The sequence below is a fragment of the Clarias gariepinus genome, chromosome 7, assembly GCF_024256425.1.
Source record: "Clarias gariepinus isolate MV-2021 ecotype Netherlands chromosome 7, CGAR_prim_01v2, whole genome shotgun sequence".
NCBI classification, from domain to species: domain Eukaryota; kingdom Metazoa; phylum Chordata; class Actinopteri; order Siluriformes; family Clariidae; genus Clarias; species Clarias gariepinus.
The window spans coordinates 19,498,802-19,525,836 of NC_071106.1; the positions used below are offsets into that span (position 1 = coordinate 19,498,802).

General features: G+C 38.9%; 1 protein-coding gene across 1 annotated transcript; it reads left to right on the top strand.

Moving 5' to 3' along the window:
• The first annotated feature begins 3,527 nt into the window (after positions 1 to 3,527).
• On the top strand, positions 3,528 to 25,833 carry uacaa (uveal autoantigen with coiled-coil domains and ankyrin repeats a). Its single transcript, XM_053499728.1, has 15 exons — positions 3,528 to 3,748; positions 6,024 to 6,151; positions 8,177 to 8,265; positions 8,408 to 8,472; positions 9,001 to 9,058; positions 12,209 to 12,279; positions 13,618 to 13,724; positions 14,842 to 15,023; positions 19,886 to 19,920; positions 21,620 to 21,647; positions 21,732 to 21,772; positions 22,014 to 23,132; positions 23,290 to 23,427; positions 25,160 to 25,225; positions 25,532 to 25,833. Exons 1-15 carry the CDS (start codon positions 3,701 to 3,703, stop codon positions 25,601 to 25,603), a joined length of 2,247 nt encoding a protein of 748 aa, XP_053355703.1. The 5' UTR covers positions 3,528 to 3,700; the 3' UTR covers positions 25,604 to 25,833.
• Positions 25,834 to 27,035: the final 1,202 nt, after the last annotated feature.

A 27,035-nucleotide genomic window follows, 5' to 3' on the forward strand; every position in this document is an offset into this window, starting at 1 on the left:
CGCAGACAGTTTGTCAGGCGACCCCCAAACACTGAATTCAAGCCACAGTACACCGTGAAGACAGTGAAGCATGGAGGCACAAGCATCATGATATGGGTATGATTCTCGTACTATGGTGTTGGGCCTATTTATTATATTTCAGGAATCATGGATCAATTTGAGTATATCAGAATACTTAAAGAGGTCAGGTTGTCTTATACCGAAGAGGAAATGCCCTTGAAATGGGTGTTTCAACAAGACAACGACCTCGAATACACCAGTAAGTAAGCAGCATCTTGGTTCCAGACCAACATGATTAAAGTTATGGAGTGTCCAGCCCATCCAATAGAATTTTATAGAATTTCTATTGGATTAGTCCAGCCACTAAATTAATAGAAAACTTGTGACCTGACATTAAAAATGCTGTTTATTGGGCTGGAATACCTGTTTAAAGGTGCCAGGAGTTGGTTGACTCCATGCAGCACAGATGTGAAGCAGTTCTCAGAAACCATGGATATACAACTAAATATAAGTTCAGAGGTGCACAAGAAAGATTAAACTTCAAGCATTTTTGTTTAAACTGTAAATTCATCACTTTGTTAAGATGAATGATAACACTGCTATTTTTTTAACAGATTGATATTTGTTTTTCTTCTCTTTCTGTAAACTAATAATCCATTTAGCACATTTTTCTTCATGTGATTCAGAATAGAACGTGCAGGGTGTCCAATAAATTTGTGTGATTTAAATGAAAAGTTATATAAATATGAAGCTTTACTCACTTTTTTGCAACACACTGCTATTATTTTGAACACAACTGTTAGTGCATTAGTGTAGCAAGAGATTGTATTGAAAAATAAAGTAAATACATTTTTGCTCATAACTGTGTAGTTTTATTCTGCACAATAAAAAATCATGGTTTTACCTGAATGCCAGTTTTCTTTTCCTCTCGACACCACCACAATAAATTGATTCGATCAATAGATTGCAAATGAAGCAATCAAGATGTTACTGAGGTAATTGGATGATTGGCTGATGAGCAGTTTTATAACGGCCCGTTTTTCTTTTAGTTTATGACAAATTAAGGAAACAGACTTATCAGAGAGATAGGATACATTTTGGATAATGAACCCTTGATCTTGGTTCATCTTAATGTCATCTGTTTAAAGAATCCATTATTAGAACTGGATGGTCCTATTTTTTATTTTATTTTTTTAGATGTTTTTAGAAAAGTTTATTCTAGACTTTGTTTTCTGGTGTTACCAGTGTATTTGTGTCTTGATGTAAACTGTCTGTATATACATTAATGAGAGCATTGCTTGATTGTAGACTGTGACAGTAATATGCCTATCTCCTCCAAAGTGTTCTTGACTTTGTAAATATTTCTTAATTCTTCCAAAACCACTTTTTCGCAGTTTGATCCTGGAACATGTCTGTGCCATCAGGGAAGAAAAATTGCATTAATGTAATGACCTGGTCTTCAGTACATTTAGCTTATCAGCTGACTTTAGTTTATTGCCACATAATGGTATTGACCCTATCTCTTTGAAATAGGATCATCAAAACTCATCAGACCACATGATCATTTCTTCCTGCTCCAAAGTTCATTTTTTATGCTTCAGAACCAATTACAGCCATCTGTTAGTTAAATCTCACTAACAAATGGGTTTCTTATTGCCACACAGCTGTTTAGTCCCATTCCTGTGAGTTCTCATTGTACTGTGTGCATATGCGAATGCTCCTATTTTCCCTATTAAATAAAAGCTGTGTTTGTTAATAGCTGTTTTACCATACAGCTTTACCAAGTGTTTAAGTGATCTCCATTCACAATTTTAATCCTGACCACATTTCTTCCACAAAGTTGATATTTATATAGTTATATAGTAGTTAGTGCTATCCTTCAATGTTTTAATAATGTTGAAGGGTTCTTAACATAAATTCCAGCCTTCCCATCTCCGTGCAGCACTTCTGGTCGGTTCCCATCACTGCAGACCGATAATATCCCACAAATCCATTCTTTCTGTTTCCTACATAAACTTTAGTGACAAAACATTTACTTCCTACCTAAATGTTGCCACTGGCACTAGATATTGTAACTGCAGCTACTCTGATACAGGCCAAATTGTGACAGCTGGACGACTGGCTCAGAACAAATAAAAAATGCAGCTTTTGTGGGATGTTTCCAATCTGCAGTGGTCATAACCTAACAAAAGTGATCCAAGGAAGGAAAACCTGTGAACTGGTGACATCAAGGCTAATTGATGCACATGGGGAGTGAGGCCTGGCATGTGCAGTCCGATCTAATATGATAGCTGCTGTAGCTCGAATGACTGAAAAGGTTAATGCCTCGAAAGGTCTTAGAACACACAGGTCATTACTATTTTGGGGGACCTTCTTAATATTAAGCAGGTGGTAATAATGTTATGGCTGATCTCTCGTGTGTGTGTGTGTGTGTGTGTGTATAATTATATATACACTACCGTTCAAAAGTTCGGGGTCACTTTCTAACTCCATGATCGTTCCTGATTTTTTCTTTCTTTCTAAATTGTAAAGGAATGATGAAGGTGTCCAAAAAATGCATTAATCCCTTTTGAACAGTTAATGGTGAGATGTGTCTGCTACTTATGCTCTGTAAAGACTTCATAACACGTCTAATCTGAGGTGCTGTTAATTGGTCATTTTTCAGGCTGATAACTCTAAATAAACGGTTTTGGTCTCGCCCTCCTGGGATGGCCTCCATGAGAGCCAGTTTCATTTTGGTGCTTGACGGATTTTGCAAATGCACTTGACAATACTGTTTTCGCTAGAACTATTACAGAAAGGCTGACCTCTGTGTCTTAAAATAACAACTGTTGTTTTTGTTGTTGTTACGTAATTACCTAATTCCATATGTGTTATTTTATAGCTTTGGAATCCCCAGTATTGTTGTAGAATGTAGAAAATAAATTACTAAACAAAAACAAAGAAATTTGCAAGTGACCCCAAGCCTTTGAACGGTAGTGTATATACAGTATATATATATATATATATATATATATATATATATATACTGTATATACTGTATATATATATATATATATATATATATATATATATATATCCAGTTACAGCTTATTTTTGATAAAAATGCATATGCTTCAAATATTAATAAAAAATTATTTTAAGGTGTATCAAAGTTAATGTGGTTATAAATAATGTAGTCTAATGACAAACAGTATGGATGGGAAAGTTTGGTATTATTCTTATTAATAATAAATTAATAATAATAATAATAATAATAATAATAATGTAATTAGATATACGGTATATATTATATAGTATACTTATTATCATTATTATTATTATATTTACAAGGATATACACTGTTTTTAAAAAAAGCTAACAGGTTACCTGTGTGCGCGCGCGCGTGTGTGTGTGTGTGTGAGATTTGAAAGGGACATCATGTGAAAGTGAATAGCCTTCGACCTTCACACTGGGACTTTAACCTGCCCATTGGATTGCGTTTCCGTTCTGGTGTGTGTGTGTGTGTGTGTGTGTGTTGGAAACACGTCAGTGTGAGTGGCGGAGTCGGACTGACTGCACAGGAAAAAGCGCCGCTGAACTTGAGAACAGGCGGACAAGTGTAGTGTGGTAGTGTGTCCCCGGACTGTGTGGTAGTGTGTCCCCGGACTGTGTGCTGTGTGTCCCCGGACTGTGTGCTGTGTGTCCCCGCTCTCCCGCCATGAAGAGTCTGAAACAGAGACTGAAGAAACACGACGCGTCCAGTCACGTGAGTAGGATTTATCTGAAGAGTCTTATCGCGGACTTTTTCAGTCACTTGAATGGAGTTTAGGAAATAGCTTGGGCTACTTGTTAGCCTCCTGAGGTGGGGCTTTAGTAGAAAAATGAAGGGTGTGGGTTCCTGAAAAACCACCAATTCATACATGTCACTCTTGAGGCCGTGAGTTTTACCTCATCATTATTTAAGAAGATACAATAAAGGAAATAAAGATAATGGCAGTGTGTGTCTGCAGTGCTTGTGATAGAGGAAGCTGTTCAGCTTTGCACCTGGCTGTTAACCCACAGTAACCTCTCAGACATTCTGGATACATCTCACATCTCTTTAAAATGCCATTACAATAATAATAATAATAATAAAAAAGTTTTTTTCACTTAATCTGCACTCTTTGGACTGTGGGAGGAAACCCACCAAGCACCAGGCAAACTCCATGACAACGACACGAGGCGGGAATCGAACCCAGACCCTGGAAACTGGAAGTGTCAGGCGACAGTGCTGATCACGTATAAAGATTTGACCTATAAAGCATTAAATGATCTCGCGCCGCAGTATCTGAGTGAAGTGAACATTTTTGTAAATAGATTAGCCTTAGTTCAAGGAGCAGATCTGGGGGACACATGGACATAGAGTATTACGGTGAACTGGTATGTTTAGATGCTGTCTTCCCCACTCTCAGGTTCTGTTGATGGTGAAGTGATTGGTCGCTTTACATCCCAGTTCACCCTCATGTCTGTGTTTCCTTCTGGCTCTCCCCTTTTAGTTATGCTGTCATAGTCAGTCCTGCCGGAGTCCCTGCTTGCACACTGTTCTAAATATACATTCACATTATACATGGTGTGACTGTGACCATACCTAACTGCCGTCACTCCGTCTCTTCTGCTCTCCTCTCTTATCTTTCTCTTCTCCTCTGTCTCCCTCTCTTTTTTTCCTGCTACCTATCTCTGTTGAGCTATACATCTCGCTCCTGAGCTGCCAGTGATCCAGACTGCCTCTGCTCTCTGGAGCTGTCTGACTCGTCCTGGTGTCCTGCTTCTCGTTAGAGACCTTGTTGCATGAATGCCCCAGTGTGGTCTGCCTGAGATGCGTGTGGTGACTGGGGACGGTTCCATTTTTCAATGAAGACGGTCCTGTCCTCGGCTGATGCAGACAGCTGTTCTCTGAGGACTTGTGACTTCAGTCGCTCAATAGTTTAGGGCTGGAGTTTCTTACAGTCTACCTGAGCCTCCAATAACGAACTGGACTCTATTTAAATGAAACACATCTCCTGTTATACTAAACTTCCAGTCTCACACAGTATGATGCAGATCAATCCCTGCTATCCATTTCACCCAAATGAGGATGGGTTCCCTGTTGAGTCTGGTTTCTCTCAAGGTTTCTTCCTATTACCATCTCAGGGAGTTTTTTCCTTGCCACTGTCGCCGTTGTCCTCGGCTTGCTCATCAGGGACAGTCTTATTTTGATTCATACATGTTCACATCTCATACAAACTTAAATAATTCTTGTGTATAATTAATTATACTAAAAATAATTGATTGTGTAAAGCTGCTTTGCGACGATGTCAATTGTTAAAAGCGCTATACAAATAAAACTGAATTGAATTAATATCACCAAGCCAACTTGCACCTTCAGGGTCTGTGTTTGATTCCCACCTCTGTGTGCATGAAGTGTGTATGTTCTCTCCATGCTTGGTGGGCTTCATTCCGGTACTCCAGTTTCCTCCCACAGTTCAAAGACATGCGGATTAGACTAATTGGCGTTCCAAAATTAGTGAAGTGTGTGTGCCCTGTGATGGACTGGCACCGCCTTGTGCCCTAGGTCTCCTGGCATAGGCTCCAGGCCCCCGCGACCCTGAATACAGGATTAAGTAGTGTAGACTATGAGTGAGTGAGTGAGTGTGAGTGTGAGTGTGTGTGTTATCCATACATGTTTGAGTATTTTAGAAGGAGCAGCATTGTTGTAAATCTGAACCACTTAAAGTATTTCCCTTAAAACATTCCACTAGTGCTTGTCTTCAGCTTCTCTACTATGTTGGGTTTACTATGTGTATTTAGACACAACCATTACCTTTACATGCATTCATCCTTTCCAGGAGTTTAGAGTTATATAAATATGCAATAAACTGAGACATAAATCTTAGCAATCTCATGAAGCTCTGCCCTTAAGGCTCAAGTGTCTCTGGATATGTAGTCATGTGGACACAATTCAATACTGAATGTTTGCTGGTGTTGCCTTTGTATCTAGCTGTTATGTTTACCTGATGTTACAGACTACAGACTGGAACAAGTATGACGAGCGCCTCCAGAAGGCAGTGGAGAGCGATGATGTGGACAAAGTCACCAGCACGCTCAAGAAAGGAGCGATCGCAACCAAACTCGATGCTGACGGCCGCTCGTCGTGAGTGTCACCTTTAAATAACATCCCATAATCAAAGACTGTTGCTTTCGTTATCATGTTTTTTCCCCCCCCTTTTTCATCCAGTATATTTTATTCAACATTTTTCAAATATGTGACCTGATTTTTGGGGTGGAGGGACACATGATAAAAGAAGATGCAAGCATATTTACTGTTTGAATTTGTATTTCTGTTTTTTTCTTAATTCTCTCTTGTCTTACTCATCTTTTGGGACAAGCATTTGCTTTCTATTACAACTAAACAGATAGATTCACATAGGGAGGCTGATTTTTTTAGTGTAAAAATGATGTTTTCCTCTGTAGCATGCTTTTATTCAATTTAAAATGTATGCAATACTAAGGGGCATCAGGGCATTGAGCTGGCAGAGTTTGGGATCATTTGTGCCTTTAGATGGAAGTTCACTACGGTACAAATAACTGCAATGTTATTTTGATTACCTATTTGTATTCATTTAACATTTTAAACATTTGTATCATGATGCCAGTGGTTACTTTTCCACTATGAGTTCCTATCAACAAGTGTTCACTAAATGGTTTAATGTAAATGATCAAGCAATCTGATTGGATAAGAGCCATTGCACGAGTGTTGATAATAAATGGTTACACCGCTAAGACGTTTAATAATATTTATTACTCCACATCCCAAGTGTTTATATAAACGAATAAACCGCAATAAACCGTAAATAAATAACCGTTATTTAGCAAAAATAACTGGTTAAAGAAACAAACAAGTTATGATATGTTGATAATAAACAGTATTTTTGGAACTGTCGTGTCTATGACTGCCTCACAGCCATGCTGATATTCATTATCACTCCCTCTTGTGTGAATAATGTCGTCTAATCCCAGTTGAAACCTTTTAAAGATTTTGGACAATGCATTAGACAATGCTGTCCATCATCAATATCAATACACTGTGTAAGAGAATAACTTTTGACAGACAGGTGTTTTTTACTCAGATATAGTTGTAGAGACATGAAGAATCACTGTTAAGTTGCAATGAAACTGTTCTGGTGGTGTGCAATACACCTATTTTAAAACTGTACTCTAATACAGCATTATATATAAGTATGATATACAGTACTGTATACCCTTACCTTGTTTTTAAAAGCTATTGTGAACTACGATTAGCTGATAGCTGAAGAATACACTTGAATCAGCATTGAGTGTTAAATCATCAATAGTACTGCAGTTTTAAGACCATTTTAGGCCTAACTTGTTCTTAAAAATTTTTTTTTAAAGCTCGTTAGCTCATGTTCCTCAGTAGGTTCAAAGCAAAAGCCTAATGGATTTTTTTTATCCTGCCTTTTTCCTTTAATTACACGAACAAGCAAGCTTGGGTGTGGTAAAATAATGTTAATAATAATAATAATGGATAATAATATGGGTGGCACAGGGGCACAATTGGGAAGGTTGCTGCCTCATGGTTTAGGGTTGTATGTTTGGTCCAGCCTTCCAAAAATATGCTCGTAGGTGGATTGGCTGGTCTAAACTTGCTCATAGATGGGTGTATTTTGCCCGGCGTTGAACTAGTTATATTTCTGTGTCATCTCCATTGTTCCCAGAATGGGTCTGGGATCCATCGTGGCCCTGACCAGGATAAAGTTAGACATAAAGCTGAAGATAAATCTAAAAATGAATTTCATCACCCTCACTCCCTCACAGCTCTCAGTTAAAATCCTGAGCTAGCTCAAGCTTGTTGTCGAGCTCACAATACGGAAGAATGCCTATGAATAAAACGGTTTTGTAGTCAAAAATCCTGTTCATGCTTAAGTAATTTATCACACAATGACGATGTGTTATGATGCATGTATTACACTGTCTTTGAAGCAAAAAAAAGGGATTAAGTTAAGACTTATTCTTTATTTATTTTTGTTTCTTCTCCTCACATCATATCTCACAGACACAAAGATTAAGCTTGGTAACTTTCTGAAATGAATGCTTTTTAAATAAATGAGGAGTGGAAACTATGAAATATAAAATAAGAATTTTCATTTCTTCAATGCAGGCTTCACATAGCAGCAAGAAACGGGCTTATAAATAGCCTCAATGTTTTCCTTGCCCACGGTGTCAACCTACGCACAGCAGATGCTACTGGTGAGAGTCATTCTCCACTCCTAATAAACCATTGTGACTCGATACATGACATATTTGACTTCTGCACTGATTGTTGGACTGTAGTTTGTGACTGAGCACATGTAAAGCATGTCTCATATACTAAAAGCTGCTTATCCTGAAGGTAAAACTGCACTCCATCTTTCCTCAAGAGACGGCCACTCCGCCTGTGTGCAGCGACTGTTGCAGGTACAGCAAGTTTTGCTTTCGCTCACTAACAATTGGAGGAAGAACACTCTGTGAACTAGCTGCCTCGAAAAGTTATGATTGAACCATGTTTATTGTAAAACAGCACTCCCAACAATGACGTTTTCAAAAGCCTGTTGAACAAGATCCAGTGAAGACTGTTTTATTTTCTGTTCTTTCTTTGGTGCATATCTTTGTATTTTTCTCCTTTTGTTTCCTCACATCAAACATTTGAACTTGAGCTGAGGCAAGGTCAGATCAGGGATTTTTTTTTTTTTTTTTACCATAGCAACACAACCTCCTCAGTGTACAGTAAACAGCGAGAAGTTATATATATATAAAAAAAAGCAACTTCAGGGATAAAGAAGCTTTACTGAGTGAAAAATGTTTACCTTAAGTAAAGTAACACCAATGAAATGCTAAAAACTGCATTGTGTCCTCAAATACTAAATATTATGTGAAGGAAAAGGAATTGATTGATTTGTAATGCTTGATCCTTTCAAATAATATTAATAAAAGTTTGCTTCACAGTGCAAAAGTCCTGTTGACTGTATAGATCTGCATGGAAAGACAGCTTTACATGAAGCAGGTGAGCAGAATATCTAACATCACTTAGATGTCTTTGTGACAGGCACAACCTTTGTTCATTATGTTCGCCAACATTATTTCCTAGTTCGACCTGGACTGAATACTAAAGACTGGAAATTCTACATTCCGTTGTTTGTATCAATTCTCCAACGTGTAATAATACACCTTAGTTTTTTATGCCATATTCCCTTGTGACTATGACCGGGACCAATACAAAATCATTATACATTCATGAGCCACTTTGTAAGGAGCAAAATCCCAGTATTGGGTAACACCTGCTTTTCTTTCAGAACAGCCTGAATACTTCCATGTTAAAAGTTCCACAAGGTTCTGGCGCGATTGCATCTAATAATTGCTGCAGATTGTGTCAGCTGCATGTTTAATCTCTATATTTGCCATTCAACCATTTCACAAATGTGCTCTAATGGATTTAAGTCTAGTGAATGGAGAAGCCGTGTGAAGTCCCAGTGAGCTAATTGTAATAATCATGGAACCAGTTTTAGACCAGTTTTTTCACATGATCATGCTGAAAGTATTTTTAAGGTGGGGACTTTGGGTCTATGGAGTCATGCTGTTAATGCCAAATTCTGACCCTGCCATACACTCAGGCAGTCACATACGTGAGTGCACCCTGTATATCAGTTCCAACAGTCCAATTTCATTGACCCTTTGCCAACTTAGTCTACAGATAACATTTCTTGGTCGCCAGCAGTGGAACCCAATGTTATAAATTCATCATTTGCTCTTGAAGTCCATCTATCTTAGAACTATTGTGCATTTTAAACCGCCCACAAACCTGTTTAGCTATTGTTCTTTAATTTCTCTCTTCAACAAATGGTTTTTCAAACCAGTTCATCTGGCTGACCAGTCCAGCTTTATTGATATTGGCATTATTTTATGCATTGTGCTGCTGTCATATGACTGATTCATTGGAGAATTGTATGAACGCAGTACAGTGAACAGTGGTGCATTGGGCACTGAGTGTAAATCAGAAATACTATTTAAGCGTTCCATGCGTATTCAATTGTCCGCTGATCATTTGGCAAGCCAAATAACTCGATTGTAAAAGTGACGACACCCCTAAAAAAAGGATTGTGCTATATTGAGAAATGAATAGATGAATAGTGATGGTGAGAAGCACACAGATGTGTCTCCCATATGATTTATAGATTCAATCTGGTGCAGTACATTACCAGGAAAAGCAGGTTGTTTAGTTTTCTCATGGATGGGACCATATTTAGTCTCTCTCCAGAGGGCACTGTGTGAGGAAAATAATATAATAATCTTATATAAATATAATGGAAAAGATGAATAAAAGAAAATACACTAGGCAAGTCAACATGCAATAGGATTTTAGTTTTCCTAGTTTGGTATGACATAGATAGATTTCCTGCATGTAAATTCATGTTATGTGTTTGAGGCATATTCATAAATTATGTACTGTATATTACATATAGATATATTGTCCCTGATATGTATTGAAGAAGAAGTTGACTGAAGTAGTTTATGATTACCCTTTATCATAATCATACTACAGTATATTACAGTATATAGTGGGGCAAATTTAGTCAGCCACCAATTGTGCAAGTTCTCCCACTTAAAAAGATGAGAAGGGCCTGCAATTTTTATCATAGGTATACCTCAACTATGAGAGACAAAATAAAAAAAAAGAATAAATAAAATTACATTAAAATTTTTTTAATGGATTTTTAAAGAATAATTTGCAAATTATGGTGGTAAGTATTTGGTCAATAACAAAATTTCATCTTAATACTTTGTTATATACTCTTTGAGTTGGCATAACAGAGGTCAAACGTTTTCTGTAAGTCTTCAGGTTTTCACACACTGTTGCTGGTGTTTTGGCCCATTCCTCCATGCAGATCTCCTCTAGAGCAGTGATGTTTTGTGGCTGTCGCTGCGCAACACGGACTTTCAACTCCCTCCAAAGATAGCAGGTTGAGATCTGGAGACTGGCTAGGCCACTCCAGGACCTTGAAATGCTTCTTATGAAGCATCCACTCCTTTGTTGCCACTGTCATGCAGTGATGGTAGGTTACTGATGGTAGCCTTGTTACTTTGGTCCCAGCTCTCTGCAGGTCGTTCACTAGGTCCCCCGTGTGTTTCTGGGATTTTTGTTCACAGTTCTTGTGATCATTTTGACAACATGGGGTGAGATCTTGTGTGGAGCCTCAGATCGAGGGAGATTATCAGTGGTCTTGTATGTCTTCCATTTTCTAATAATTGCTCCTACACCAAGGATATAATTGCTTTAATAATTGCTTTCTTTACACCAAGCTGCTTACCTATTGCAGATTTAGTCTTCACAGCATGGCGCAGGTCTACAGGTGTCTTTTTTACTGATAACAAGTTCAAACAGATGCCATTAACACAGGTAACGAGTGGAGGACAGGGAAGCCTCTTAAAGAAGAAGGTCTGTGAGAGCCAGAACTCTTGCTTGTGTGTAGGTGACAAAACCACTTGTTTTACAGAGGAATTTACCAATTAATTAATTTAAAAAAATCCTACAATGTGATTTCCTGGATTTTGTCTCTCATAGATGGGGTACACCTATGATGAAAATTACAGGTCTCTCTCATCCTTTTAAGTGGGAGAACATGCACAATTGGTGGCTGACCAATTGTGCATGTTCTCCCATGATATATATAATGGGAGAACATGCACAATTGGTCAGCCACCAATTGTATATATATATATATATATATATATATATATATATATATATATATATATATATATATATATATATATATATATATATATATATATATATATATATATAGATAGATAGATAGATAGATAGATAGATAGATACAGGGGTTGGACAATGAAACGGAAACGGCTGGTTTTAGACCACAATAATTCATTATTATGGTGTAGGGCCTACCTTTCCAGCCAATACTGCATCAATACGTCTTGGGAATGACAGATACAAGTCCTGCAGAGTGGCCAGAGGGATTTTAAGCCATTGGCCAGGTCACTAGGTGATGAAACGTTTTTTAGCCTTGGCAAATTTAGCCATGAAACCTCCTGTGTCCAGTGTTTCAGGTTCATTGTCCAACCCCTGTATATATATAACATACTGAACTATGAGTGGAACCCACGTCATGTTAATATTACCTTCTTTATTCAGCATATGCAGGTCATACTACAATAATCAAAATGCTGTGTAGCAGTGGTGCAGCTGTCAGTGCTGTTGATAAGGTAAGAACAAATCTTGAAACTGTGTGTGTAATTAAGCACCCGTCTGACTTCACTACCTCATGTCACTCACGTGCAGCAGAACTGGCGATTTCCTTAGCAAGAAAAAAATATTTTTCCCTGTCCTAGAAGGTCTAGTATATATCCTGTAACTGCCACACCTTATTATCAAACACATGTAGGCATAGCAGACGGCTGCATGAGTCTATTTACATTTAACCACATCCTTATTATCAAAATGCACTGCAAAAAGAAGACATTTCTGTTTGAAGCATCTGTGTTATACATTTATGCATTATTGCTGTCCAAAAAAAATATTTATATAGAATGTGTGCTAGGAATGAAAGCTTTGTTACATTTTTAAATACCCCTTTTCAGCCAGAAACTTATACAGATGCTAAATATTATGATTTACATCAATAATTTATATGCTCACGATACAAAACCATGCTTTTTCCATGTGGAATGGGCCAAAACATTTCCACTTATGGTAGTAATTAATTTAAAGCAAATAAATTAACAATTGAAACTTAAAACTAAATAACATATACCTTCTTTATGTATTTCTATATGTTTTGGCACACTTTACTGGTTACTTTTAGTTTCCCCCGATAATCTAAATTATCCCAAGCCAATAGTATCTTATCTTAGTATCACAAGACAACAAAGTGCAAATGTGCAAACAGGAGCAGCAACACGACAACATGACACAATGCAATAAACTGTGATATACTGTGATAGTTGATTGAGGTAGTGCAAGTAATAGAGAGTTCAGAAAGCAGAAAAATAATTTCATATTTCAGTTCTGTGGGAGGTTATAGTCATTTAATACTGTATGTTTAATATTCAGGTTGGGGAAAAGACCTGGGGGTAGAACCTCAGTAGGAGGCATGGAGTGATGAGGGCCAAATGTTTTTGTGCAATAGCGAAACAGAAAGTCACCTCAATCACTTCATGTGGTCTATGCTCATTTCTCCCCTCAGTGTGAGGTGTAGATAGAGGTATGGTGTTGCATTGCTTTTTGTGTTACTCTTTGATAAATAGCTTTTGGGAAAAATATCTTACAAGAACTTGATTTCATTTTTAAGAAAGAAATTAAAATTTGTCTGGGTACTTTTAGAATTTTTCTGCTTTTTATTTAGCCTTTAATAAACATTATAATACAAATTAAAATTAATCCCAGACCTCACGTTATTAACCAGTGGGCTTGATAAATGTTTAAAGTTTTGCCCATGGAGCACCTGAGCTTAGTCCTAAAGGGAAACAACGTTTTTTTGTTTGTTGTGTGTTGTGGTTTAAATATAAATTACTGTTCTGAAGATTTTTGTTTTTTGTCATTAGGATGGTCGTACTCCTTTGATGACAGCAGCACAAATGGGTCACAGCCGAGCTTGTCAACAACTTCTAAACTGCGGGGCTTCGGTCAATCTTCGCGACAAGCAAAATAAGTATGTCCTATACTTTCTGTTCATATTTATAACTTTAAAAGCTCTAGTCTGGCTACAGGTTTTCTCTCCACCTTAACAGGAACCACATGTAATTTTACACGTTAAATCGATGATCCTCGGTCATCAAAGGACTCTTTGACTTTGCTGTGGTTAAATCGGACATGGCTGTAGTGTGCAAAGTAGCTTTGAAAATGCTCAGGTCTCTTGTGGGTCTCCTTGGTCAGCCTTTAGTCTGCATTAAACAGCAAACACAGGACAGGTGGCCCAGAGGGAGGTTTGAAGTACACTGTAAATATTGCAAGTTAAGGGTAGGTGCGCTTTAGGGATCCTGTGGGAACCAGCAAAAAGTTATAGGTTTGACAAGAAAGGGTAAGAGCTTTATTCTCGTCTGTGTCAGGGTGGCTTTAAATTTTGGGAAATACAGCCAAGTCTGCTAGAGGATATCACATGCAGGTTCAACAAAAAATAACACATAGCATATTCAATGGAGCACAACTGCCCATGTTCCTTAGGTGGGAGGGGTGGTATACTTTCTCTCTCTCTCTCTCTCCCTCTCTCTCTTTCTTACATACACTTAGTTTTATGATATGAGAGAGTTGGCTAGTGGGTGGAAATTGGTAAGTGGCCAAACAAAGAAGAAAAATCTAAATATGTGCTTTTTGCACAATAGCTGTAATCCTTGTTTGGGCATTTATGAAATCTTATTTTTAAGAATACTTGATTGTTGGGTGATGTCATCCATCACTACTATAGTATGAAAAGAAATCAAACAACACAGGAAGGTATTTGCATTAGATTTCAATACAGGATGAAACATCTGCTGGATCGGTTTTGAAAATGTGCTTCAAAAAAGAAAAAAAAACAAGAAGAACTGTATATAAAACAGCATTGCTATCTTTTGTTGGTGGAATTGTGTGTGTTTACATAAAATCTTTACCCACATGAATTGCAGTAAATAAGGGCAAGACCAGGGCATTGTTGTCTAGTGCGCTCTTGGATAAGAGAATGTCAGGAAACCAACAAATGAACTTTTTGTTTATATTTATTGAATAGCCATAGAAACAATGTGTTCTAAGGATCTGATTTTAGGTCTGTGTGTGTATGCGTGTGTACATAGGACTGCACTCATCTTGGCTTCTGAGCAAGTTTGCCGTGAAGTAGTGGAGGTCTTGCTGAAGCATAAGGCAGACGTGACTGCTGTGGACCTGCATGGCCATGACTCGTACCATTACGCCCAGCTTAGTGGAGATCAAGCTTTGATCATGATGATCAAACAAGCCTGGGATGCAGCCAGCAAAGGCAAGTCATTTAAAGCAAGCAGCAGCTTAAAGTGATAGTTTGAGGGGTTTTTAAGTCTGTCCTAAATCAAAAAAATTAGATAACTACATTTCAATAGGTCTCGCTGCTCTGCAAATACAGTGAAAAATCTATTCTATCTGAGACTCATATGAAGCTTCTGCAATCCCACTGAGCTAAATTGAGTTCTTTGAAAGTTAAGGTGCATTTAGTACAGGTTTACCCCTTTTCTTCCCCTCGAAATAGCTGTATGGCTAACCAGAACTAGTTATATGATTAAGCAGAACTAATCGTATAGCATCTTCTCATAACTATAAAATAACACATATGGAATTAGGTAATTACGTAACAACAACAAAAACAACAGTTGTTATTTTAAGACACAGAGGTCAGCCTTACTGTAATGGTTCTTGCAAGAAATGTATTGTCAAGTGCATTTGCAAAATCCGTCAAGCACCAAAATGAAACTGGCTCTCATGAAGGCCATCCCAGGAGGGCGAGACCAAAATCTACCTCTGCCGCAGACCAGAAGTTCATTTAGAGTTATCAGCCTGAAGAATGACCAATTAACAGCACCTCAGATTAGAGGCTTTATGAAGTCTTTACAGAACATAAGTAGCAGATTCATCTCACCATTTAACTGTTCAAAGGAGATTAATGCATTTTTTGGACGCCTTCAGCATTCCTTTACAATGTAGAAAGAAATAAAAATCAGGAACGATCATGGATTTAGAAAGTGACCCCAAACATTTGAACGGTAGTGTATATACACAGTCTCTCTCGCAAATGGAAGAAACGTCATTTTTTCAGGACTGTGTATTTCAACAATAATGTTGTAAAAATCCAAATAACTTTACAGATCTTCATTGTAAAGGGTTTAAACATTGTTTTCCATGCATGTTCAATTAAACATAATCAATTAATTAACATGCACCTGTGGAATGGTCGTTAAGACCTTAACAGCTTACAGAAAGTAGGCATTTAAGGTCACAGTACTAAAAACGCAGGACACTAAAGAGACTTGTCTACTGACTGTGAAAAACACCCAAAGAAAGATGCCCAGGGTCCCTGCTCATCTGCGTGAACGTGCATTAGGCATGCTGCAGGGAGGCATGAGGACTGCTGATGTGGCTAGGGCAATAAATTGCCATGTCCGCACTGTGAGACACCTAAGACAGCACTACAGGGAGACAGGAAGGACAGCTGATCATCCTCGCAGTGGAAGACCACGTGTAACAACACCTGCACAGGATCGGTACATCAGGATATCACACCTGCGTGACAGGTACAGGATGGCCACAACAACTGCCCGAGTCACACCAGGAACACACAATCCCTCCATCAGTGCTCAGACTGTCCGCAATAGGCAGTCCATGAGGAGGAGATGCACTGCAGTACTTCAAGCAGCTGGTGGCCACACCAGATACTGACTGGTACTTTTCAAAACTTTTGATTTTGAGCCTCCCTTCATTCAGGGACACATTGTGAAACATTTTTAGTTTTAGTTTGAAGAAAAAAGGAGAAGCATCTTTCCATAATGATGCTTTTATTTTTTATCTTTGTTTAATTTATGACATAAAAAGTAACTATGCATCAATGTTTGCTGAAAAAATTGTTGCTGAAACTGTTAACATCTTTTCAATAAAAAAATCACCAAAATCTGTTATCAAGGGGTGCCTAAACTTTTGCACAAGACTGTATATATATATATATATATATATATATATATATATATAAACAGAAATATAAACGCAACACTTTGCTCCCATTTTTTATGAGATGAACTCAAAGATCTGAAACATTTTCTACATACACAAAATAACCATATCTTTCAAATACTGTTCACAAATCTGTCAAAATCTGTGATAGTGAGCACTTCTCCCTTGCCGAGATAATCCATCCCACCTCACAGGTGTGCCATATCAAGATGCTGATTAGACAGCATAATTATTGCACAGGTGTACCTTATACTGGCCACCTGTAAAAGGCCACTTTGAAAGGTTCAGTTGAATCACACAGCACAATGCCACAGATGTCACAAGTTTTGAGGGAGCGTGCAATTGGCATGCTGACAGCAGGAATGTCCACCAGAGCTGTTGCTCTTGAATTGAATGTTCATTTCTCTACCATAAGCCGTCTCCAAAGGTGTTTCAGAGGATTTGGCAGTACATCCAACCAGCCTCACAACCTCAGACGACGTGTAACCACACCAGCCCAGGTCCTCCACATCCAGCATGTTCACCTCCAAGATCGTCTAAGACCAGCCACTCAGACAGCTGCTGAAACAATCGGAGTGCATAACCAAAGAATTTTTGCACAAACTGTCAGAAACCGTCTCAGGGAAGCTTATCTGCATGCTCGTCGTCCTCATTGGGGTCTCGACTTGACTCCAGTTCTTCATCGTAACGGATTTTGACAGATTTGTGAACAATATTTGAAAGATATGGTTATTTTGTTTACGTAGAAAACGTTTCAGATCTTAAATGATGGTTTTTATTATTTAGGGAGAAAAAAAATCCAAACCTACATGGCCCTGTGTGAAAAAGTAATTGCCCCCTGAACCTAATAACTGGTTGGGCCACCCTTAGCAGCAATAACTGCAATCAAGCGTTTGCGATAACTTGCAACGAGTCTTTTACAGCGCTCTGGAGGAATTTTGGCCCACTCATCTTTGCAGAATTGTTGTAATTCAGCTTTATTTGAGGGTTTTCTAGCATGAACCGCCTTTTTAAGGTCATGCCACAACATCTCAATAGGATTCAGGTCAGGACTTTGACTAGGCCACTCCAAAGTCTTCATTTTGTTATTCTTCAGCCATTCAGAGGTGGATTTGCTGTTGTGTTTTGGGTCATTGTCCTGCAGCAGCACCCAAGATCGCTTCAGTTTGAGTTGACGAACAGATGGCCGGACATTCTCCTTCAGGATTTTTTGGTAGACAGTAGAATTCATGGTTCCATCTATCACAGCAAGCCTTCCAGGTCCTGAAGCAGCAAAACAACCCCAGACCATCACACTACCACCACCATATTTTACTGTTGGTATGGTGTTCTTTTTCTGAAATGCTGCGTTACTTTTACGCCAGATGTAACGGGACACGCATCTTCCAAAAAGTTCAACTTTTGTCTCGTCGGTCCACAAGGTATTTTCCCAAAAGTCTGGGCAATCATTGAGATGTTTTTTAGCAAAATTGAGACGAGCCTTAATGTTCTTTTTGCTTAAGTGGTTTGCGCCTTGGAAATCTGCCATGCAGGCCGTTTTTGCCCAGTCTCTTTCTTATGGTGGAGTCGTGAACACTGACCTTAATTGAGGCAAGTGAGGCCTGCAGTTCTTTAGATGTTGTCCTGGGGTCTTTTGTGGCCTCTCGGATGAGTTGTCTCTGCGCTCTTGGGGTAATTTTGGTCGGCCGGCCACTCCTGGGAAGGTTCACCACTGTTCCATGTTTTTGCCATTTGTGGATAATGGCTCTCACTGTGGTTCGCTGAGGTCCCAAAGCTTTAGAAATGGCTTTATAACCTTTGCCAGACTGATAGATCTCAATTACTTTTGTTCTTATTTGTTCCTGAATTTCTTTGGATCTTGGCATGATGTCTAGCTTTTGAGGTGCTTTCGGTCTACTTCTCCGAAAGCACCTCTAGGCCTGGGGGTGATTACAGAAATTGAACTCAGGTGTGATAAATCACAGTTAAGTTATTTTTTAACAAGGGGGGCAATCACTTTTCCACACAGGGGCATGTAGGTTTGGATTTTTTTTCTCCCTAAATAATAAAAACCATAATTTAAAAACTGCATTTTGTGTTCAATTATGTTATCTTTGACTAATAGTTAAATGTGTTTAAAACAGAAACATTTTGTGTGACAAACATGCAAAAGAATAAGAAATCAGGAAGGGGGCAAATAGTTTTTCACACCACTGTATATATATATATATATATATATATATATATATATATATATATATATATATCCTTGACTGGTCACTGACCAATGCTGTGTTTCCAGGTTTCCAGTACAGATCCGTGCATGATGGTTTTTACTGACTAAAGTTTAGAAAAAATCTGAACTATACCTTTAACTACATACAGGTAAAAGTTGTACCTGGCAAGATTTGGCAAGAAGTTATATTTTTCTAATCCGGTGCATTCTGCTTCTTCTGAAACGTGGCTGTACATGTTGCACTTACAATACATTCTTTTGTTGATTACACAGGGTGATTTCAGAGTTAGGAGATGTATGAGGTACATGGTTAGAAACCTGTACACAATTGTTCCTAAAAACCAGACTTTTCTACACACAGTTTAATGACCTTTGGGGTTAGCTTTGTCATTGAATGACAGCGTGTCAGTGCTTTAAGCTAAAAATAAATAAATGAATCTGACAAGAAGTAGTATTCCTTATTATAACAGTTCGCCCCAGTTTGTCTACTCTGCCTTGCTTTCCTTAAGCCTTTATGGGTGTGCACATGGCACTTGTTGTATTCTGTTAGATGGAGTTGGCACTTGTCTATGAATGAGCTTATTAAAGAAGGAAACGTGTGAGATGAATCAGCGCTCCAACTCTCTGGCTTTTGAATGTAGGCCCCTGCTGAATACATTAAAGTATTTTCTCTTCTGAAGCAGTATTCTGATGTATTTTTCAAGTTCTGGCTGCTGTGAAATTTACTACACCATAAAACAAAGCCTTAGAGGAGGTTATTGATCTACAGGCACAAATTACACGCATTGTGTTGTGACCCTGCTGCTAGAACTAGCACCCAGCACATTATAAATAAAATAAAGAAAAACATCTATGAAAATATTATAGATTTGATACTAAAACATTGAATGCTATCTGAATCAGAAATATATTGCTCTTTTTTTTTATCATAGAGGCTTCCAAGACTGGTCCAAAATTACAGCAGCAGGTAAGAATGGAATTTAAAACTGGGCTCTTAAGCCTGTGGGTATTTTTTTTATTAGTCATGGTTTAAAATATTTAATGATGCCCCTATGAAAGAGTGAATATTTGACATGTCCTACCTTACTCTCACTCCTCACTGCTTGGTTTTTATTTGGCTCCGCACCAGGTTCTAACAAAAGCTCCCCTCCTGGTTCTTATGCTAGTGTCTATTCATCTTACGGCAACCGAGATGTCAAGCTGCTAACAATAATCCATCTCTGCCTTGTTAAAATCAATAATGAAAAAAATGAGTGTGTTATTGTTATTTTCTGCTGAGGTCAGTGAATAATGAAGCACAGATGAATTTTAGGAAGGTAAGTGTGTAAGTAAACCTCCCTAGTGATTTAAAAATGAATCTATAGTTTTTTCAGCTCATATTTACTATTATTATTAGTAGTAGAAGTTATAGTCATGCACTGGAGGCTCAGTGTTACGTTTCTCGCCCACCATGTGGAAGGCCCGGGTTCGATGCCCAAATCCCAGCCACTGGATGCAGTTCTGGTCCCAAGGCCGGAAGGTTGCATTAGGAAGGGCATCCGGCGTAAAACCTGTGCCAAACTTGTGTGTTTGGACCGGATGGTCCACTTTGGCGACTCCTTGCTGGGAGCAGCCAAAAGTCCAAAAACAACAAAAAGTAGTGCCGCCCTGATGGGGCAAGAAGTTATTATAATTTTCAAAGCACAAAACTTTGGCAATTAATGCAGGTTTCTTGCCGGGAATGGTCCTTTTTCCAATTCTGGACTGGAGGGCATATGACGGGTCCGTGTTACCCGTGCCGAACTTTGGTCTCCTGACTCCAAGCTCCCTTATTTTTGGTCCGATCAGAAAACGAGACGCATCAAAAAACTCCATGTGATGTAGATCTTTTTGGTAAAAATCATGTCGATCAACAGAAATTTAGTTTTTCCAAAATGAAAAATGAAATCAGTGCAAAAATCACTCCATAGACGTTAATGAGGTTAATAGAGTAGACAGACTCGAAAAAATGTTAAACCACTTTGAAAAAACTGCATCCTGCGTTCAATTTTTGAAATACATTCATGAAAGCCTATTCTGTCAAAAAATTCAAACACACACATAGATGCAGTGGAATCTCAGACAGTATACTCATACCTCTGTAATCGTATGATCTAGTAACGAGCAGAAACAGCGGTGCACCATTCCTCCCCTACTTCACAAATTCTCCCGGAATTGTCTTAGTCTGGTTGTTATTATTATTATTATTATTATTATTATTGTTGTTGTTATTGCTGTTGTTGTTCTTCTTGAACTCTGTTAAGCTGGACAATGACTTTTTTGGTTTGCTATGTTTGAGCATAGTATTACTAGTATGTCACACATGTTTACTGATTGATATTATGGCACATTTGCAAATTAGGCATCACCTTATAATCAACATATACTGTATGCTATTCAGCCTGGTAACCCTAAACATTTTCAAACAGCCCCAATTTTTTAAAATAGTCATTACCCCTGTTGAAGGCTCTTGCTAAAGGCCTATCTTCAGGTGTTGGTTGTCCAAACACAGTTGCACCGCAGCATCATACAGTGTGTAATACCCTGTGGATGCTGGAGACCGAGCTGAACGAGCAGGATTTGTTTCTGTGCTTTTCTGTGCTTAGTTGTGAAAAACGTTTCATTAAAAATTGCTCTTTAAATTGCAGAAGGAGTACGGCAGCCAGTCAGAAAATGGTAAGGGTTGGACTTTATCTTATTGTAATCCGTAGCACATACTGTTAGTCTGCTGTTTTGACCTTAAATTTCTGTGTCTTAAAGAAAAAGATAACCTGCAGAGCTATCATTTGGATTCTGCACAGGTACGTCGCCTTCCTGAGATATTCGTTATAACACGATGAATATGACATTCAGCCATTTCATTTTCATACCCTTGCTACCCTTATCTGTCAATTTGATAAAGATCAGAAAGCAAATTTCTGTAATGTAGGCAACACAGAGTATGCAATCTAAAGTTAAGCTCTTGACTGCTCAAAGAGAACTCCTGACAGAATATTTGAACAGATCTACTTCTTAACCAATTCTTGAAAAATCCCGCTTCAGGTTAGACATCATGCTCCACATTTATCAGCTCCGGCCTCATTTAAAGTGAAGGAGGTGATGGCAGGTGAGGCTGATCTTCTTAAGAGGGAGCTGTGGGAGATGAGACTGAGGCATGACGCTGCCCAGGAGGAGCTGCTAAGGCTGGACTCGGCTCTGGTCCTACGCACCCGGGACTTCGAGGAGCTGAGGAGGAGCAGTGAGCGGGCGCTGCAGCAGGCTCATAGTCACGCTTGGGAGCTGGAGGAGGCGCTCGGGGAGGTTCAGCGGAGAATGGTCGCCTCTGAGGCTAAAGTCAGGCAAATGCAGGCACATTTGGTAGCAGTGCGTGAGAACCTGGTGGAGGAGCTGAGAGCACAACTACACGAGGCCAAAGCGGCGCTGCATCGAGCCAACGAGGAGCTTGGTCTAAGCAGAAGGGAAGCTGAGCAGGTAAAAGACAGAAATGACATGCTCCTGCAGGAGGTACACAAGCTCAGCGAGGAGCTGCTGAAGAAAAAGAACACAGATGCACTGCAGGCGCGACTGGGAGGTCAGAAGGCTCAGACAACTGAAATGGCTTGTAAGGAAATACAAACCCCCTCAGAATGGAAGACTGGGTCGACAAAAACCACCATGACGGATCTTACGAGCGAGATTCTTCAGCAGGAGATGGATAAGAAGAACTACATCAGTTTAAACGAGCATGAGTCTATGAGAAGCTCAATGAATAGTGCACTTCAGCAGGCACAAAGCCAGGCTCGGGAAGCCGTGCTGAAGCAGCAGCAAACCAGTGAGGAAAATCAGAGTCTCATTAGAGAACTGCAGGAGCAGAGGACAGAGCTGGACACCCTGCAGGACGCCCTACAGGCCCGGTTTGTGCCTGTGGCTATGCTGGAGACCAAGGAGAACGAGGTGGCTCAGCTTAGGCTCGCACTTAAAGAAATGGAGGAGAGAAAGGAGACGGAGGAGGAAGGCGAGAAGGCGTGTAACGCTGAATCACAGAAGCAGTCTCAGCCTGAGCAAACATTACAGAGCAGCAGAGGCACACAAACTGAGGAATGTCAGGAAATGTGCGCCACCACCTCTGTCAACCTTACACAGGAGAACATGCCATTAAACACAAAAGGAGGACAAAATAAGGTAACAGGTCCCATAATTCAAATCATACTTCTGTTCATACTATTAGTTCTGACACAGATGTAAATATGTGTTCCTGTAGTTATAGCAGTGTTTCTAAGTACTATCCATTTTTTTTGTTGTTTTTGTGTTGGCTCACCCGAACTGTTTTCCTTTCCAGGATTCAGAGATAATGGTGGAGGCAGAAGGCCAGAGGGCAGCACAGAGCTCATCAGCTCCAAGCAGTGTTTGTAGCCTTGTGCACTCAGACAGCACCATCCTGCAGGCGCACATAAACAGCCTGGAGCAGCGGTTGGAGGTCAGACACCCTATGCACACTGGGGAGTTTAAAATGAATCTTTTTGCTGCTCAGCTCTCAGCACTTACGGGCACTTTGATTATGTTTGCAATTTCATCCACAAAAGTTTCAGCACATTTACGCTGCCTGTAGTGTTTTCCCAATGAGTTGATAAGCCGATTGGCCGATTGGATTTTAAAAACATTTGACCTTTCTAACACAAACCACCACAAACCCACAAGGTTATGTGATTTCTTTCATTTTTTATGTGGTCTGTCACTCAAAACCATCGATTTGATTTATTTATCCACTCACTTTCTATACTGCTCATCCTGTACAGGGTCGCAGGAAGCCCACGGTACTAGGCAGGGACATCAAATCCACCACGTGGTACACCACGGACAGGGTGCCAATCCATCACAGGGCACACATGCACACACATTCACAAATTACAGGCAATTTGGGACTGCCAATTAGCCTAATCTGCATGTCTTTGGACTGTGTGAGGAAACTCACCAAGCACAGAGAGAACATGCAAACTCCCTGCACACAGACCGGAGGTGAAAATCGAACCCTTGAACCTGGAGGTGCCAGACCACAGCGCTAACCATTACACCACCATGCCTCATTTGATATATGTATATTCTTATTGCATGCAAGCATAAGACATCTTTTGTTCTGTTATACAGTGCAGGCTGTAAATGTGCAGGTTGTTTTATTTTGAGCAGCAGAAAATGGAAGCCACCTCAAACCCACCTGAACACACGAGCCTAGTGTCCAAAGAGACACTTGATTGTGCACAAATTCCTAACAATAAGCATTCTGTCATTTTACCCACATGCTGGAGTTTTCCAGGAAATTGTCTCGTATTGTCAGGAGAACCGAGATGGCTCGAACAAGATTACATTTTCGAGTGCTTATTGAGATGAAATTACTTTGACCTGAACTCAGCCACTTAAATAGCTTCTTGTACCTCCTTACGCAGGAACGTAATATTTCTTATTATGATGCAAGGATGAAAACTTCACTTTGTCCCTTGTTGATATTTTCAATTGCTTGTTCTGGTATACAATGCACAAAAGTTAAGAAGTAAATTCCAGATAAGATAATACGCATCAAAATCACATTCTTCTTTGTTCGTCACATTCATATTTGTCTAACAGTGACCTGTGGTTTCTTCCTGTTTTTTGGCCTGTAAATCTCTCCAGCTAAATTTCTCAGGCTTACTATCTTCACCAACACTTCCTCTTTCTTCTGTGAATACGCACATGTGTATGTGTGGCTATGGCCAAGGACAACCTTTTCCTGCCTTATCTGTGAATTTCTGGTGTAGAGACTGAGACTGTCATCATGGCTTGTGAAGATGTTAACTAAGGAGCGCATTTTTACGCAGGATTTAGATGCAAAAGCTAAAGGGGTTACAATGTGTGAGATAATCAGCAGAACGCATTCCTGTTATACCAAGTTCATGATCAGTCAGAAAGCAATCTGTGTTTAAATCAGTTATTTGATAAGGGCGCACCACAAGCCTTAGTAAACTGTATATGCTGGTTTTAAATGCAGTTTATGAATTTATTTGATCAGAGCTAGTAAAGGTGAATGAAAGATGAAAATTATAGAATTCCCTGAAAAAAAAAAGAATTTGTTCACAGATAATAGCAAGAATGCTATGGATAAAATAGGAAAAACATCCTTAAGTTAACTAAAGGTTCTCTCTCTCTCTCTCTCTCTCTCTCCTCCCGGCTCCCAATAGAACTCTGAAAAGCATTATAGACAAGTTCTTGCTATATATCGCACACGTCTCCTCAATGCAGCCCAGGTATGATTTTAAGCTTATACTACTGTACATCAGTCCATTTTACTGTATATTGTTCTTATTAACCTTTTAAACCTACAAAAATCTTTAGTTGGTTCACGCTCACTTTTTATCGCTTCCTATTAGTTTTCCAGTAGTTTGGTCTTTTGAAGAAATAATCATAATTAGTAATATTCCTATTAATATGGAGTGTTCTATTAATATGTGAATAATTTGCTTGAACATGAACAGGTAGATCATGTGCTTGAAGCTGTAGGTTTCAACAAATGCTATGTTTAACAGTCTTTTTTTTTTTATTTGCATTTGCAGGGCCATATGGATGAGGAGGCCAGAATGGCACTGCTTCAGATCGCACAAATGAGACAGGAGTGTGTATGTTGATCATTGCTTGTCTCTGTCTTTCAAAATCTGAATCTCTGAAAATATCTCTCTCTATTTTCTGCGTGTGAGTGAGAATGTGTGGTTGTATTATTGATTAACTATTAGGATTTAAGCCACCGTGAAATATAGGTTTACTGCAGGTTTTTGTATTCTTTTACTGAATGTAATTATGTAAATATATAAATATATGTATTATTTAATATGCACAAATTACTAACAATCTTTAATTAAAAAAAGTGAAATTGATTTCCAAGTTGTTGCCTTTCATGTTTTCTTTTAAAAAAAAATTACATCAAAACGTTTTGTTTTTGTTATTTCATTCTTTTTTTTTTTTTTTTAAGATCAGCTGTAAACTTAAAATGTGATCCAGATGTCTTTATTTAAGTGGCTGTTATTGCTGCTGCTGTTCATGTAACAAAACAGGACTGCCCTCTTGTGGTTTCTGCTGCAAATAATTTGTAGTGAGAAAATATGGAGGATGCAAATGCTATTCTGATTTTGGACAAATGCTGTGCAGTCCAACTCCACTTATGTACCAGTGTAGTCCAGTGAGTAAACCCTTTCCAATACTCGAATGCTAAGTGCAGTCTGGCCTCATGCAACAAAATTCAAATCATATATATTAGGAATATCTCCAATTTCTTTAAGACAATATTTGCACAGTCAGTAAATCCTATCCTATTGCAATATATCCAACATTTACTTAACCACCTCTCAGTCATGCTGGTATTTTTCTCCATTAAGATCCTGCACCTCTCATCCCTTTATACGTTCTCCAGAACCTCTCCACATATGGCCTTCATTTGAGCAGTAACCTGAGAAATGATTCCTGTAGCCTGGCGTTCACCTCGGCACAGTCATCCGTCTGCTTTCTGATTTCTATTAATAAGATTTATTATTTAAGGATAGCTCTAATCCCCCTGCTCACACTCACGTCTCCATTTGTGTGTTTTTCCATTCCGTGGCTGAACAGAGTTATTGTGGTCAGTGTGGTTTTATTCACTTTCTCAGCCTGGGTGGCTGTACTGCAGCTGCACTTGGTGAAAGCAGCACTATTTTGTGAAAGAAAAGAACCTTTTGGAATGAGGGCTATGTTTCTTTCTTCTTCTTTTTTTTAAAACTCAAGGCTGGAGATTTTATGCAAGCGAGAGAGAAACTTAATACGCCATTTAACTTTGAAGCCAAGCCAGCCACATTCCCCTCCTCCACCCCTTCACCTCAATTTGTTCAGTTGAAATCCACTTCCATGCTCTGGCCATTATTGTGAGTTCTGGTTTATATTTAAAAGCCACAACATTGGTTTCTAGTTTAGTTCTTTGCGGTCTGATCTGTCAAAGCTGTTCTCAGTAATTATGGTGAACGCCTTTCAGTGTGCCTGGAGATTTGCCTTTAATCAGATTTCCAGTGTCCTAACCAGAACCAGATGGCTGCA

Excerpts from the sequence above, each read along its gene's own strand:
- uacaa (XM_053499728.1), top strand. The coding sequence starts at position 3,701 with ATGAAGAGTCTGAAACAGAGACTGAAGAAACACGACGCGTCCAGTCAC. Across the intron at positions 8,473-9,000 it reads GTGTGCAGCGACTGTTGCAG|TGCAAAAGTCCTGTTGACTG; the intron begins GTACAGCAAGTT and ends TTTGCTTCACAG. Across the intron at positions 25,226-25,531 it reads GTCTCCTCAATGCAGCCCAG|GGCCATATGGATGAGGAGGC; the intron begins GTATGATTTTAA and ends TTGCATTTGCAG.